Genomic DNA, 14,197 nt, shown 5'->3' with positions numbered 1-14,197 from the left:
TACAAATGAGGTAGGCATATAGAAGCAAATTAATATCAGCAAAAGGGCAGTCCACATGTGTTTTGTGGATTTGGAGAAGGCATTCGACCGGGTTCCTCGTAGTGTCCTGTGGGGGGTGCTCTGGGAATATGGGGTAAGGGGCCCTTTGCTAAGGGCTGTCCGATCCCTGTATGATCAGAGCAGGAGCTTGGTTCGCATTGCCGGCATTAAGTCAGACTTGTTCCCAGTGCATGTTGGACTCCGACAGGGCTGCCCTTTGTCACCGGTCCTGTTCATTATTTTTATGGACAGGATTTCTAGGCGCAGCCGGGGAATAGCTTCCACAGAATAGCTTCTCTGCTTTTTGCTGATGATGTTGTTCTGTTGGCTGCATCTGGCCAAGACCTACAGTGTGCGCTGGGTCGGTTTGCAGCTGAGTGTGAAGCGGCTGGGATGAGAATCAGCACCTCTTAATCTGAGGCCATGGTTCTCAGTCGGACAAGGGTGGCTTGCCCCCTTCAGGTTGGTGGGGAGTTCCTGCCTCAGGTGGAGGAGTTTCAGTATCTTGGGGTCTTGTTCACGAGTGAGGGAAGGATGGAACGAGAGATCGACAGACGGATCGGTGCAGCTTCTGCAGTAATGCGGTCACTGTACTGGTCTGTCATGGTGAAGAAGGAGCTGAGCCGCAACGCGAAGCTCTCGATTTACCGGTCGATCTTCGTTCCTTCTCTCACCTATGGTCATGAGCTTTGGGTCATGACCGAAAGGACGAGATCCCGGATACAAGCGGCCGAAATGAGTTTCCTCCGTAGGGTGGCTGGGCGCTCCCTTAGAGATAGGGTGAGGAGATCAGTCACTCGGGAGGAGCTCGGAGTAGACCCGCTGCTCCTCCACATCGAGAGAGGCCAGCTGAGGTGGCTCGGGCATCTGTTCCGGATGCCTCTCGGACGCCTCCCAAGGGAGGTGTTCCGGGCATGTCCCACCAGGAGGAGGCCTCGGGGAAGACCAAGGACACGCTGGAGGGACTATGTCTCTCGGCTGGCCTGGGAGCGCCTCGGTGTTCCCCTGGAAGAGCTGGAGGAAGTGTCTGGGGAGAGGGGAGTCTGGGCGTCCCTGACTGGGTGACCAGGCCCCGGATAAGCGGAGGAAGAAGAAGAAGAAGAAGAAGAAGAAGAAGAAGAAGAAATATTTACAAAAATGTTTATATACATATAAATTATACAAATAAATGTAACATAATTGGTAACAAGGTTAAAGTGTGTTAAATTTCTCTTTCATGAGATTATTTGGGACCAAGGCTTCTAGACCAGGGTGTTTTTAGGGGTGTGATATTCAAATAACGGCTGATTTCTGCCACTACATTTATCAAAGTGCAATCATATTTATGATAAGATTGATGGCATACGGTTTTGCTTTGTGCACATGGATCTGTGCTTGTTTCTACATTAGATTTATAAATGAGGCCCAGTTTGTGGTGTAGACTGCTGGTAGGGATATACCTGAATCTATCCAGTTTTTTCATCCTGACAAGTATGCTCAATTTCATGGTGCTTGTTTCAGCTCAGTGAGTTGAGGCAATGCTGCTTTTATTCCAAATCCTATGAAATCAGAAAAGTGTACTTCTCTATCTGTTCTAGCAATTCATTTTGGGGTTTTACTGTTTGCAGAACTGGATCCCTGACCTTCAATAACATGCTTTTTTAAAACCTCCTTAGACGATCTACAGTAATAGCAACATTTTAGCTCTTAGCTTCAAATTATTCCCATGTAAGTCAGCCAGCTCCTTTCTACTCTGTTGGAATTTAAAATCAAAATCTTGTAAGATCTTATCGAACAAGACAAATAACTTGCAGAAGCATTGAATGCTGGATGAATGTGGTGATTCCCCCTTCCCAAAAACGCAGCACAAACTCATTGTTAACCCTGGCGCTTCTCTTGTCGCACACCCTTCCTTATCTCACCCTAGCAGTGGTAAGATTAAAAAAAGAAGTAAAAGGGATTATTTGCAAATAATGCATTATGGTTTTGTTATAAAAGCTTGAAATGCTGTATGGAATTGGTGACATTTTAACCTATGCATTGAAATGTACTCTGTGTGTGTAAGATATTTAAAGTTTAGAGTTGAATGAAAGCTTGTGACGTTTGCGACATTATGGTGTGAATTAAAGAACGATGCCCTGTATTATTAACAAACTTGCCGATATATTTACGCTCATGTGAGATATTAGGTAGCATGTACATTTATGCACCAAGGAGGAACCGTGTGGGGCGTAGACCTGCCTTGCAGCAACTAGCCGATTGGGACGCCATGTCGTGGGATGGACCGAGGTTTAAAACCGAGTAACAAAAAGAACTCCTTGCTTAGAACTGCAAGAGGAATTCCCATCAGTTATGCCAGCGTCCTTGGTTGCGCCCACATTTGCCGGTTGTAGCGTCTGTTGGTCTGTGAAAAGCAGCAGTCTGAACGAGCAGCATATATAATGGCGGGTAAATGGGGAAAATATGGAAAAAAATATCGCAAAGAATGGGAAGCAGAGAAGGGATTAATGGAATGGATCAGAAGTGTGCCAAATGACGATAAACAAAGAATTCTGCAAGTATTGTTAGCTCACGCTGCAACAGAAGAACTCAAATGCCAGAACATTATTTGACACAGGCACATTCTTTCTAAGAAGTAATGTTGCTGTGAAGGAAACAGAGTTGAAGCTGTACACTCATGCACCTTAACTGTTGATCAATTAGGAAGTGTTGTGGAAGAAAGGTATTAGTTTACATCGAACAAAATGCACAGCACTAGTTAATTAAGTAATAGGACCAGTAGTGCATGAAGTCCTTCTGGAGGATATAGGAAGTGGACCATACTCTGACATCACAACCAGAAAACAACTATGCATAATTATTGTAAGGAGGTGAATCAAAACCTGTAAATGCAATAAGGCTAATCTGAGAAGGGATATTCAAAGGAACAAAAGGACTTCAAAAAGAGAGTAAACAACACCCCCCAACACCTGCCCAAAAGAGTTGGCTTAAAGTTCATTAGGAATAAGGCATTATATGTCATGTGTCTTATGAACCTATTGTTCTTCACTCTCATGTTTGGTCTCATTTGAAAGGTCTCAGTGCGATTGGTAAATTGGTCTCAATTTCACAGTTATCACGTATATTATGGAGAAGATTAAGAACTTGGTAGAACTGTGTTCTGTTGGGAAGGAGGTGTGTCCTCCTTTTGGGTCTCTGAACATGTTCCAGCCAGGTGTGACCATGGAGCACGGGAACCTAAACACCAAAAGGTTTTTATAACTACATTTGGGATCTCTTTGTCTGGTCTGAGTATATAAGGAAAGTGCACTACAGTGCAGGACAAAACACTACAAGGCGCGAATCTGTAGCCAGATTGGCCCGTAGTGTGGTGTGTGTCCTCATACACTACACTATGTACTTTTAAAGACCAGGTATACTGACCTTTTAAGTTTGTTTTTATTTTTTTGTGTTATTTTTGTACTGCTGATCAGTTGTGCAAATGTTTGTGAATTATACCAATTTGGAAACTGTTCTTGCCTGGCAAAATAAATGTTAATCTAGGTTAACTTATAATATTGTCTGAAATAACTTTTCTAGTATGTTAGTGATTTCTGAGGTTTTCCACATTGTTGGCATGCTAGGGTGAGTCAGATCAACAATCAATGGATGGAGCCAGGGGCACATTTTTGAGATCTTGAATTCTGGCCACCAAACTGGCTTAGCATGCTATTACTTAGGCAATGCATAAAAAATTACTCTTTTTGAGTCTATTGAGGAAATGGCTGCATTAAGGTAAGCGATCTACGGGGTAGCCTCTGACTAAGACCGGGACTAGCCCAGATGTGTCGTGAGTCCGTTCTGGCCAAACAAGGTCTCTAAGCGACCCAGACTCCTAACAAACGATAAGTCGAAACTAGGAAATATTATAGTTAATTAATGATCCAAATTTAATCACAACTAGAGGGATCAGCAGTTACCTTTTAATAAATATAAATAAAATCACGAAAGATTGGAGTCATATAAAAAAAAAGGTCAGTACTATAATTGGAAACACAAAAGATTAATAAATATTAGTGATTTTTAATGAGACGCAAAGAAAAGATCGAACACGCATTGACCTTCGACCAGGGCCTCTGGATTCCATTCTGCAGGAAAAGGGGGACCATCAAATATTATCAAATATTACAGCAAGAAGCTCTTACAAATCATTAGCACTTTTGCAGGAATGATAAATATAGATGCTGGTGATTCACGGACCATAGCAAATGCTTTGTTCAAATTCCGGGATGACAACAATTGAATTGCATCGGTCTTGCAACTGATGGCTGTAACACAACATGTGGGAAACATAACTCAGTGCTAAAGAAATTCCGTGGCCGCAATCCTCATATTGTCTACATAAAATGTGTGTGCCATTCTCTTCAGCTCTGTGCATCCAAAGCCGTCAGCGTCCTCCCGGGAAACATTGAGTACATGGTTTCTCAGACATACAGTTGGTTTTCAAATGCCAAATATATATAACAGTTTTTTAAGGCCCTTTGTGTGAATCCAGTTTTCTAGTCTAATCTGATTGACACTGGAAAAATTGCGCTAGTTTTCTTTCCATTTGGGCGGGTTGAGTTAAGTTGTCATTGGGCTGGAAATATGTCTTGGGCCTGGCAACACTGAAGGCATATAAAGCCATTTTTATTATTATGTGAATAAATACTAGCCTACTTTATTTTCCCAATCTTTTTTTCAAAAGTTATGACAGATGGTCTAATAAATTTGTTAAGGACTGTTTTCTTATCATTCAGTTGACACATTTGTTTGAAAGATGTGGAAAAGATTTCTGTTTCTGTCAATAAAATAAAAAAAGAAATTGCTTTATATATACACACATATACATATATCAAAGATTTTGGATATTGGCATATTTGTGGAGGCATTTTACCCCCATAATTTAGGGTATACCTGAATACATGTACACACACATACACACACACACATGCCACTACTACTAAACCTACAGTATAACATTTTCATGAACGCCATCTCTTCCTACTGAACATCAAAAGCCTCATAATTTTTAGTGAAAAAGAAAATTTGTGTTTTTATATAAAAAGCAAATACAATCAATAAACATTATTTTATAAAACAAAAAAAAGTGAAAGTGAACGCCGAACCTCATTATTTTCAATTGACAGTGTGGACTCTTCAGCCCTTCAGAGAGCAGCTTCACTCGGGAATCCTGCAGGTCATTGTTACTCAGGTCCAGCTCTCTCAGTTGGAGGGATGATTTTTCAGCTGTAACCAAAGTTTCACAGCACTGACCAGTCAATCTACAACCTGCCAATCTGTACAAAACAATAAAGGGTTCTGTAATTAACACCTGTCAAAAAATGGTTTAATTGACTCAGACTGACGTAAAATGTTAATTTGTTTAAACTGTTCAAAACTGTATTTTGTAAAATGTTATTTATTCCTGTGATCAAAGCTATAGTCTTACTTTAAGTGTGATAATAATGATAAAAAAAAGTGATATTTTCAGCAAATATTTATGCAAAAACATTATTATGGCACTGTGCAAAAGTTTGGGCACTCTAAAGATTCCCAGATTCTTTTTTAATTTTTTATTATTTTTAAAACCTTAATTCAGCTTGTTACACCTGAAGCATGGCGACAGCTGTTATTAGTAAATGCCACTTTCAAAGTTTACAGACACTCTTCAAACCTTGTGTACACACTTGCACTCAACAACCATGGGATCCTCTAAGCAGCTGTGTAAGACTCTTACAAGTTATTGATGCCCACAGTGCAGGAGAAGGCTACAAGAAGATAGCAAAGCGTTGTCAGCTTGCTGTTTCCACAGTGAGAAATGTAATTAAGAGATGGCAGTTCAGGGAACTGTGTAGGTCAAGATGAGATCTAGAAGACCAAGAAAATTCTCAGAGAGAAATGCTCGTATGCCGGTCAGAAAGACAAATCAAAACCCCCATTTGACTGTAAAAAACCTGCAGGAAGAATAAGCAGAATCAGGAGTGGTGATGCACCATTCCACTGTGTAGCGATGCTTGCACAGATAAGACCTTCATGGAAGAGTCAGCAGAAGTATGAAACAGAAGTTTTGGAAACAAGTGATGTGGACTGATGAAGTTAAAATAGAACTCTTTGGCCACAATCAGCAAAGGCATGTTTGGAGAAAAAAGGAGCGGCATTTCCAAACTATTAAGCGGATCTATCATGCTTTGGGATTGTGTTGCAGCCAGTGCCACAGGAAACATTGCAGAGAAGAATGGATTCCACTAAATACCAGCAAATTCTGGAAGCAAATATCACACCATCTGAAAAAATCTACAGCTGAAAAGAGGATGGCTTCTACAACAGGACAATGATCCTGAACATACCTCCAAATCCACTATGGAATACCTGAATACCCACTGGGGTCCTGTTGATCTTGATGGGGCGCTTTTACCATCCCATCAAGATCAACGGGACCCCAGTGGAGAGAGTGGACAGTTTTTGGTACCTGGGTGTTCACATCACTCAGGACCTGTTTTGGTCCTGTCACATCAACACCCTGGTGAAGAAGGCCCGGCAGCGTCTATACCATCTGAGGCGCTTAAGGGACTTCAGACTCCCATCTCAGGTGCTCAGGAACTTTTACACCTGCACCATTGAGAGTGTCCTGACGGGAAACATCACCTCCTGGTTCGGGAACAGCACCATGCAGGACAGGCGAGCCCTTCAGAAGGTGGTGCGGTCAGCTGAGCGCACCATCCGCACTGAGCTCCCTGTGCTGCAGCACATCTACAACAAGCGGTGCTGTACCAGGGCCAGGAAGATCGTGGAAGACCTCAGCCATCCCAACAATGGACTCTTTTCTCTGCTGCGTTCAGGAGAGCGCTTTCGTTCCCTGAAGGCAAACACAGAGAGAATGAGGAGGAGCTTCTTCCCGCAGTCCATTCTGAGTCTGAACCAGAGAACACCCAGTACCTAATCACCGGGATTCCCATGTTCACCCCTCTTTCCCCAGATACGCACTTACAATTGGACAGTTACACTGGACAAAATTGCACTAGCCACTTTACATTGGACATTCACAGAACAGGTAATGTCTATTATTTAAGACACTGATTATAAATCAGGATGTTTGTACAGATAAACATCTTGAAAGGTAGAGCTGGTTGTCTTAATGGGTTGTGAATTAGTCATTATTTCATATTCATTTCATTGTCTAACAACAGAAAATATATCAATGAAAAATATCAATCCAAACTGTCATTGAGAATTTATCTGCATCAAAATAGAATTTGGACACAGAGCGGCAAACAAACATAATAACAAATTACATTTTTACCTTACAGGGCAGCTAATTTCTTCTGAACATGCAAAAATGTACAACAGTAATGAGAACCTAGTTTGATGAAACATACTGCAAGAGTCTGGTATGCCAGTAAGCTGAATAAATAAATAAATACCTGAGCATGTCCAGTTTACATTCTGAACTCGTCAGTCCAATAGAGAGTATCTTCACTCCTGAATCTTTCAGGACATTGCTACTAAGGTCCAACTCTCTAAGATGGGAGTCTGGGGATTGTATGAGTGAAGACAAGCTTTCACAATGCCGTTCAGAGAGATGACATCCAGCAAGTCTATGACAGATAATATGGAATGCAATAAAGAGGAGATGGATCATTAAAGTGACATTTTTTCATTTTTTTGCATGAAATCATTTTCTTTTATTACATTACTAATATTCTGTGTGACAACACATTCTCTGAACACAGATCATGATTGATCTAGTGGTTGCCTGAAAACTGTAACGGAAACACATGAGTCGGAGGTGATCTTAAATTTGTAATGAAGCACATAGATCAGCTTTATATTTAGACTTATCTGAACAGCCCCAATGCTGTTCATCAAAGAGCTGTTTTTAACATCCAACTTCTGTTCTACTCCAACCCTTGGCCCCCTGCTTCACATACACAACAAAACAGTAATACAAGCAAATTATCATTATGTTTAAAAGCTGTTTATTAAGTTAAACATATAGTTAAATCTTTCTTTGTGAATAACATGTTTTATACCTTTACTTTTCACTACATTTTCAAGAGTTTTGATTTGATTGATAATTCTATGGTGAAATAAATGAATACTCACAAAGCTTTTCTGCAGTTCGTTATAGCTGGCATCAGTCTCTTTCTATCCTCATCTGATGTGTTGTATTCCATGAGATCAAAATCATCCAGCACCTCCTCCGACATCTGAAGCACGTATGCAATTGTCGAGCAGTGAGCAGGAGAGAGTTTCTTTGCTGAATGTTTGTCTGATTTTACAAATTTCTGAATCTCTCTGGACAGAGTCTGATCTTTCACTTCCAGCAGACAAAGGAAGAGATTGATGGCTCTGTATTCTGAGAAAGGTTCATCACTGCTGAGTTTGTCTTTAATGTACTGTGTTGTTTCTTTGATGGTTTCTGAGGTGTTCTGTATGTGTGTCAGTAGACCCTGTAAGAGTCTCTGATTGGATTCCAGTGAAACGCCCAACAGGAACCAAAGAAAAAGATCCAGATGTCCAGTTTTATGCTGAATGGTTTTATTAAGTGCTAATGTTAGCAGCTCATACAAAGAGTTTTTCTCAGATCTGTATCTGTCAAATTTATCACCTAGAAACAGCTGCAGTCCCTCCATGTTCTCAATCATATGGGAGTAAAATGCATAGAAAGCAGCCAGAAACTCCTGAAAGCTCAGATGAATAAAGCAGTACACTTTCCTGTCACAAATCACAGATTCCTCCTTGAAGATCTCAGTGCAAATCTCAGAATACACTGAAGCATCAGTGACGTCTATGCCGCTCTCAATGAGGTCCTCCTCATAGAACATCACATTGCCCTTCATCAGCTGTCTGAAAGCCAGGTCAGCTAGTTTCACAATCACTTCACCATTGGACTGCACAAGTTTGTCAGGATTGTCTTCGTACTTCTGTTTCCTAGTGTTGATCTGAATCAGCAGGAAGTGGATGTACATTTCAGTCAGAGTTTGAGGGATTTCTGCAGTCAGATCTTCTTCCAGGAGCTTCTGAAGCACAGTGGATGAGATCCAGAAAGAAAGACAGGGATGTGGCACATGATGTGGAGGCTTCTTGATCTTTTAATATGCGATATGATTCTACTGCCTTGAAGATCTTCATTGAATCTCTTATGAAAATATTCCTCCTTCTGAGGCTCATTGAATCCCTGGATTTCTGCCACAAGGTCAATGTATTTGGAGGTGATCTGACTGGCTGCTGCTGGTCTGGAGGTAATCCAGATGAGAGAAGAAGGAAGCCGCTCTCCTTTCATGAGCTCTGACATTAACACAGCCACCGATGAAGTCTCAGTCACATCAAAACTTTTTGATCATCTGAAAACATCAGTGTGATTCTGCTTTCATCCAGACCATCAAAGATGAACACAACTTTACATTCTTCATACATCTTTGGGTCCAGATCTTGAAGTTCAGGATGAAAGTTCAACAGGAGGCTATGAAGGCTGTACTGATGATCTCGGATCAAGTTCAGCTCTCGAAATGGAAGCACAAACATGAAGTCCACATCCTGATTGGCCTTTCCTCGGCCCAGTCCAGAATGAACTTCTGCACAGAGACGGTTTTTCCGATTCCAGCGATGCCTTTAGTAAGAACAGACTTTAGTTTGTCTTTCTTCTTGTATCCTGATTTACCCAAGTTAAAGATGTCATTGCAGTTAAATGAAGTGTCTTGTGAATGTTGTGTTCTGGCTGTTTTCTCCATCTGCAAAATCTCATGTTCTTCATTCACACTTTCACTCTCTCCCTCAATGATCAAGAGCTGTGTGTATATCCTGTTCAGGAGGGTTTGATTTTCTTGCAGTTTAATTCCTTCACAAAGGCTCTCATACAACTTCTTCATGATTGTTTTGTGTTGGTGTTTGACTCGGTGAAGTTTATCATCTAATTGATGAGAATCCTGACGCAGGTCTCCAGTCTGAGTACTTCTGTTTACATAGCAGGAACAAAAAGAGCACAAATAATAAAAGAGAGAATGAGCAGCAAGATATTCTAAAAAGCCATGTGTTATTTTTGAGAAAAACTAAACAAAACTCTGGCTTTGATCTAGGCCGAGATGATTTTCATCCAGAAACTTGCCAATATGACATAGATCAAGCTTCATACTTAAAGTGAAAGTCTATGTTTGTTTGTAGCATTATGCTCCACAAATCCCTCGTTCTTTATTAAATAATGAGAATAAAACAATCAGAACAACATACAGAGAGGTCCTTTTCCGTCTGATGCATATTATCAGTGGTCTCACCTGTATTTACATTCATACCATTTACTGAAGTAAATAAAGATGTGGTCACTGAGTATATCCAACAAACTTTAAAGGATCCTGCAACGACGATTGGACAAACTGAACTGAAACAAACTGGACTTAAATACTACTGTGGAAGTCAATGGTGACACAAAACAACCTGGTTGCAAACTTTAGGTTTAGTAAATTAGTTTGAAATTTTTGGGTGAATGGGTCTATGGTGTGTTTTTGCAGAGAGGAGCACGACTTTCACTCTCAACCAAACCTAGTTTAGTGAATAAAGGCATTGTTTTTATTTTCTTTGCATAAAAAGTGTACTCTCGTCACTTTGTAAACTTCTGATTGAACCACCGATGGAAGATGGAGTATTCTGATACTTCACCGAACCTTTATTCCATTAAAGGTTATTATCTCACCTAAAAGTCGCCGTCTCTTCTTCAAAGATCGCTCGCTTTGGAGATACTGGAGATACCATATTTCTCTTTCTTTTACTGACAAAAACAAATAGAAAAACAGAATTAATTGTACAATTATAAATTTGTTTCAGGGCTCTAAAAGTAGTCTCACCTGGGATTAAAAGGCACGGAGTCATCGCTGAAATTGCTGGTTTTTTTCATAGATGCTTCACTCTTCATAGAAGCACAGCTGGATCCTGGAGATGGAGATCTCTGAACATCCTCCTCATCTTCCCTCTCACTCATTTTGACATTTGACATTTTGACAGGACTCTCCTTTGATTTAATTGTGATCAGTGGGTAAAATGAACATGTTTTTATTCTAACTTTTCTTGAAAATGAGTTAGCAAGACTTAAAAACAACCCGCGTTTTCCTAAACGTCCATGCTTCGATATGCACATAACACATCTCTCTGCTCCAAGTAGAGTTTGTACTAAATTAATCTCGTATTCACGTAAACGTTCTGCATAATTAAGTTGTGCTTAAACAGTTTGTGGTAAAAAAGAAACATGGCACGGAAGCAAAAGTTCAGACTCTGTGTATATATTGTAGATAATATACACTGCGCACATAGCTTTTGGCACCCGGTGTTACGAACAGCACCTCTGTGGCTCTCTTCGACCAGAGTACTGATCACTCTAAAGACTCAGTTTCCCACAACCCCGTGCCTTGGACTGATTAGCACCGCCAGGTGTTCCTCATTCCCGTCACCCTTTATAATGAACTTTCCAACCACCACTCATTGCGAAGTCTTGTTTGTCACCACAACAATTTCGAGCGTTTATCCTTGTGTTTGTTTACCTGTTGCTGACCTCAACCTTGTTTGTTCATACGATTGATATCTGCCTGCCTACCGACCTTCTGCCTGTTATTGTTTACGTCTCTTGGATTCCCCTTGTATATTGTTGTTCACTCCTGTTTGACCCTGCCTGTCTGACCACGAATAAACTCTGTCGCAAATGGATCCTCCTGTCTTTGACCAGTCATTACAGAAGACTTCGCCGCCACCGGATCCAGCGGATATGTATCAGTTGATGTCAGAAGTCTCGTCCCAAGCCTCCATACTCGCCACGCACCAGCATCAACTTCATAAGCTCACCACTTTAATTGAGGAACTGGTGAGATCGATCCACACGTTAACTTTCGCTACTGGGAATCCAGACCAACATGCCGCTCAAGCCGCTCAACCCGTTCAACCAACCGTGACTCCGCCTCAACCTAACCTCAGTCCTCGTCTCAGTCTGCCCGACAAGTTCGACGGATCATCTGCAAAATGTAAGGGGTTTTTGTTACAATGCGCTTTGTTCATTAGCCAACAACCCAGTTTATACCCCACAGAGGACAGCAAGGTTGCTTTGGTGTGTTCTCTGCTCACGGGGAGAGCGCTCGAATGGGCCACAGCCACCTGGGAGGCGCGTCATATGTCTTTTCCCTCTTACAACGATTTTTTGTACGAAATCAGGGTGGTCTTCGAACATGTAACCGGAGGGAAAGAACCTGGAGAACAGCTGTTCGCCATCTCTCAAGGTACCAGCACTGCAGCTGATTATACTCTCACTTTTCGCACGCTTGCCGCCCAATCAGGTTGGGATGAATCACCTCTCAAGCTGATGTATCGCAAAGGCTTGAACACGGATCTGCAAAAGGAACTGGCTTGTCGCGATGAGGGCATATCGCTTGAGGAGTTCATGGAGATCGCTATCAAGCTGGATAATATTCTCAGAGCGCGCCACGGCAAGTATGCGAGTTTCCCCGTTCAAAGTCCTGTTCGATCAACGGCACCAGAACCCATGCAGATCAGTTCAGCCCACTTAGACTCCGAGGAGAGGGATCGAAGAGTGCGTGAGCGCTTGTGTCTCTACTGTGGTCAGGCCGGGCACTTCCGAATTTCTTGCCCCACACGTCCCCAGCGCCATCAAGCTGCAGCGGTAAGATCTCAAACTCAGTCTGATTCTTTTGAGATCCATGTCCAACTAAAAGTGAAACGGACATGGATTACGGCCGTTGCCCTCATTGATTCAGGAGCAGCCGGCAATTTTATCGATAAAACTTTTGCTGAATCTAACGGAATCTCTCTCGTCCCATGTGAACCTCACGTAGCAGTGGCAGCGCTAGACGGGCGCCCACTCGGACCTGGAAATGTCTCATCGGTCACGGAAGCCCTAATACTGTAAACACGCCCTCTTCATTCATTCGCCTTTTTGTAATCCAATCTCCCAAACATTGCATCGTCCTTGGACTACCCTGGCTCGAGATTCACAATCCCACCATATCTTGGGCTGATCATCAAATAACACATTGGTCATCAAACTGTCACAAGCATTGCCTGAACAATCCCGTACATCAACCTCCTTCCAAGCCACTTCCCTCTGAAGAAAAGGTCACCGTTCCACCCGAACTTCCTGGTGAATATCAAGATCTAGCCATAGCATTCAGTGAAAGAGGCGCAACTCAACTACCACCTCACCGTCCGTATGACTGTGCCATTGACCTCTTACCTGGACGCACTCCTCAACGAGGCTGAGTTTTCCTCCTCTCTCAACCAGAATCAGAGGCAATGAAAGCTTACATCGAGGATGAACTCGCCAAGGGATTCATCCGCCCGTCTACTTCACCAGCATCCACGGGGTTTTTCTTTGTCAAGAAGAAGGATGGTAGCCTACGGCCCTGTATTGATTATCGCAGTCTGAACGAGGTCACAGTTAAATACCGCTATCCGCTGCCACTAGTACCAGCCTCCCTGGAACAACTCCGCAGAGCCAAGTATTTCACAAAGTTAGATCTCCGAAACGCCTATAATCTGATCCACATTAGAGAGGGAGATGAGTGGAAGACAGCCTTTTCCACAACATCCGGGCACTACGAATACCTCATTATGCCGTTCGGACTCGCGAACAGTCCGTCGGTCTTCCAGGCTTTCATCAATGAGGTGTTTAGAGACATGTTAAATCAATTCCTCATCGTCTACATGGATGACATCCTTGTTTACTCCGATAACCTCGATGCCCATATCACTCATGTCAGGTCAGTTCTCCAACGCTTAATCGATAATCAACTTTACGCCAAGCTTCAAAAATGCGAATTCCACAAGACCCAAGTGGCTTACCTAGGGTACATCATCAGTGCGGAGGGGGTAACGATGGACGAGCACAAGGTCAAAGCAGTCGTGGAGTGGCCGCGCGAGTTACAACGATTTCTGGGCTTCTCTAACTTCTATCGAAGGTTCATTCGCAATTTTTGTCTTGTAGCTGCTCCCCTCACTTCACTAGTCAAAGGGAATTCACATTGCCTATCGTGGTCACCCGACAGCATCCAAGCATTTGACCTACTCAAGGATAAGTTCACGTCCGCTCCGATACTCCATCACCCAGACCCCAACCGGGAGTTTATAGTTGAGGTTGACGCTTCGAATGTAGGCATTGGAGCCATTC

At 42.3% G+C, this 14,197-nt stretch overlaps 1 protein-coding gene across 1 annotated transcript; it reads right to left on the bottom strand.

Moving 5' to 3' along the window:
* Positions 1-9,037: 9,037 nt before the first annotated feature.
* LOC122342312 (NACHT, LRR and PYD domains-containing protein 3-like) lies at positions 9,038-10,807 on the bottom strand. The gene is made up of 4 exons (XM_043236104.1): positions 10,727-10,807; positions 9,563-9,993; positions 9,420-9,470; positions 9,038-9,327 (listed from the first exon to the last, which is right to left on the bottom strand). Exons 1-4 carry the CDS (start codon positions 10,783-10,785, stop codon positions 9,038-9,040), a joined length of 831 nt encoding a protein of 276 aa, XP_043092039.1. The 5' UTR covers positions 10,786-10,807.
* Between the last annotated feature and the right edge of the window lie 3,390 nt (positions 10,808-14,197).

Source organism: Puntigrus tetrazona, chromosome 4, assembly GCF_018831695.1.
Source record: "Puntigrus tetrazona isolate hp1 chromosome 4, ASM1883169v1, whole genome shotgun sequence".
NCBI lineage: Eukaryota > Metazoa > Chordata > Actinopteri > Cypriniformes > Cyprinidae > Puntigrus > Puntigrus tetrazona.
The sequence above is the reverse complement of the archived record's forward strand: the minus strand, read 5'-3'. Positions and strand labels throughout refer to the sequence as shown.

Excerpts from the sequence above, each read along its gene's own strand:
- LOC122342312 (XM_043236104.1), bottom strand. The coding sequence starts at position 10,785 with ATGGTATCTCCAGTATCTCCAAAGCGAGCGATCTTTGAAGAAGAGACG. Across the intron at positions 9,994-10,726 it reads GAAGAGACGGCGACTTTTAG|AAGTACTCAGACTGGAGACC; the intron begins GTGAGATAATAA and ends CTATGTAAACAG. Across the intron at positions 9,471-9,562 it reads AATCAGGATGTGGACTTCAT|ATCTGGACCCAAAGATGTAT; the intron begins GTTTGTGCTTCC and ends CTGAACTTCAAG.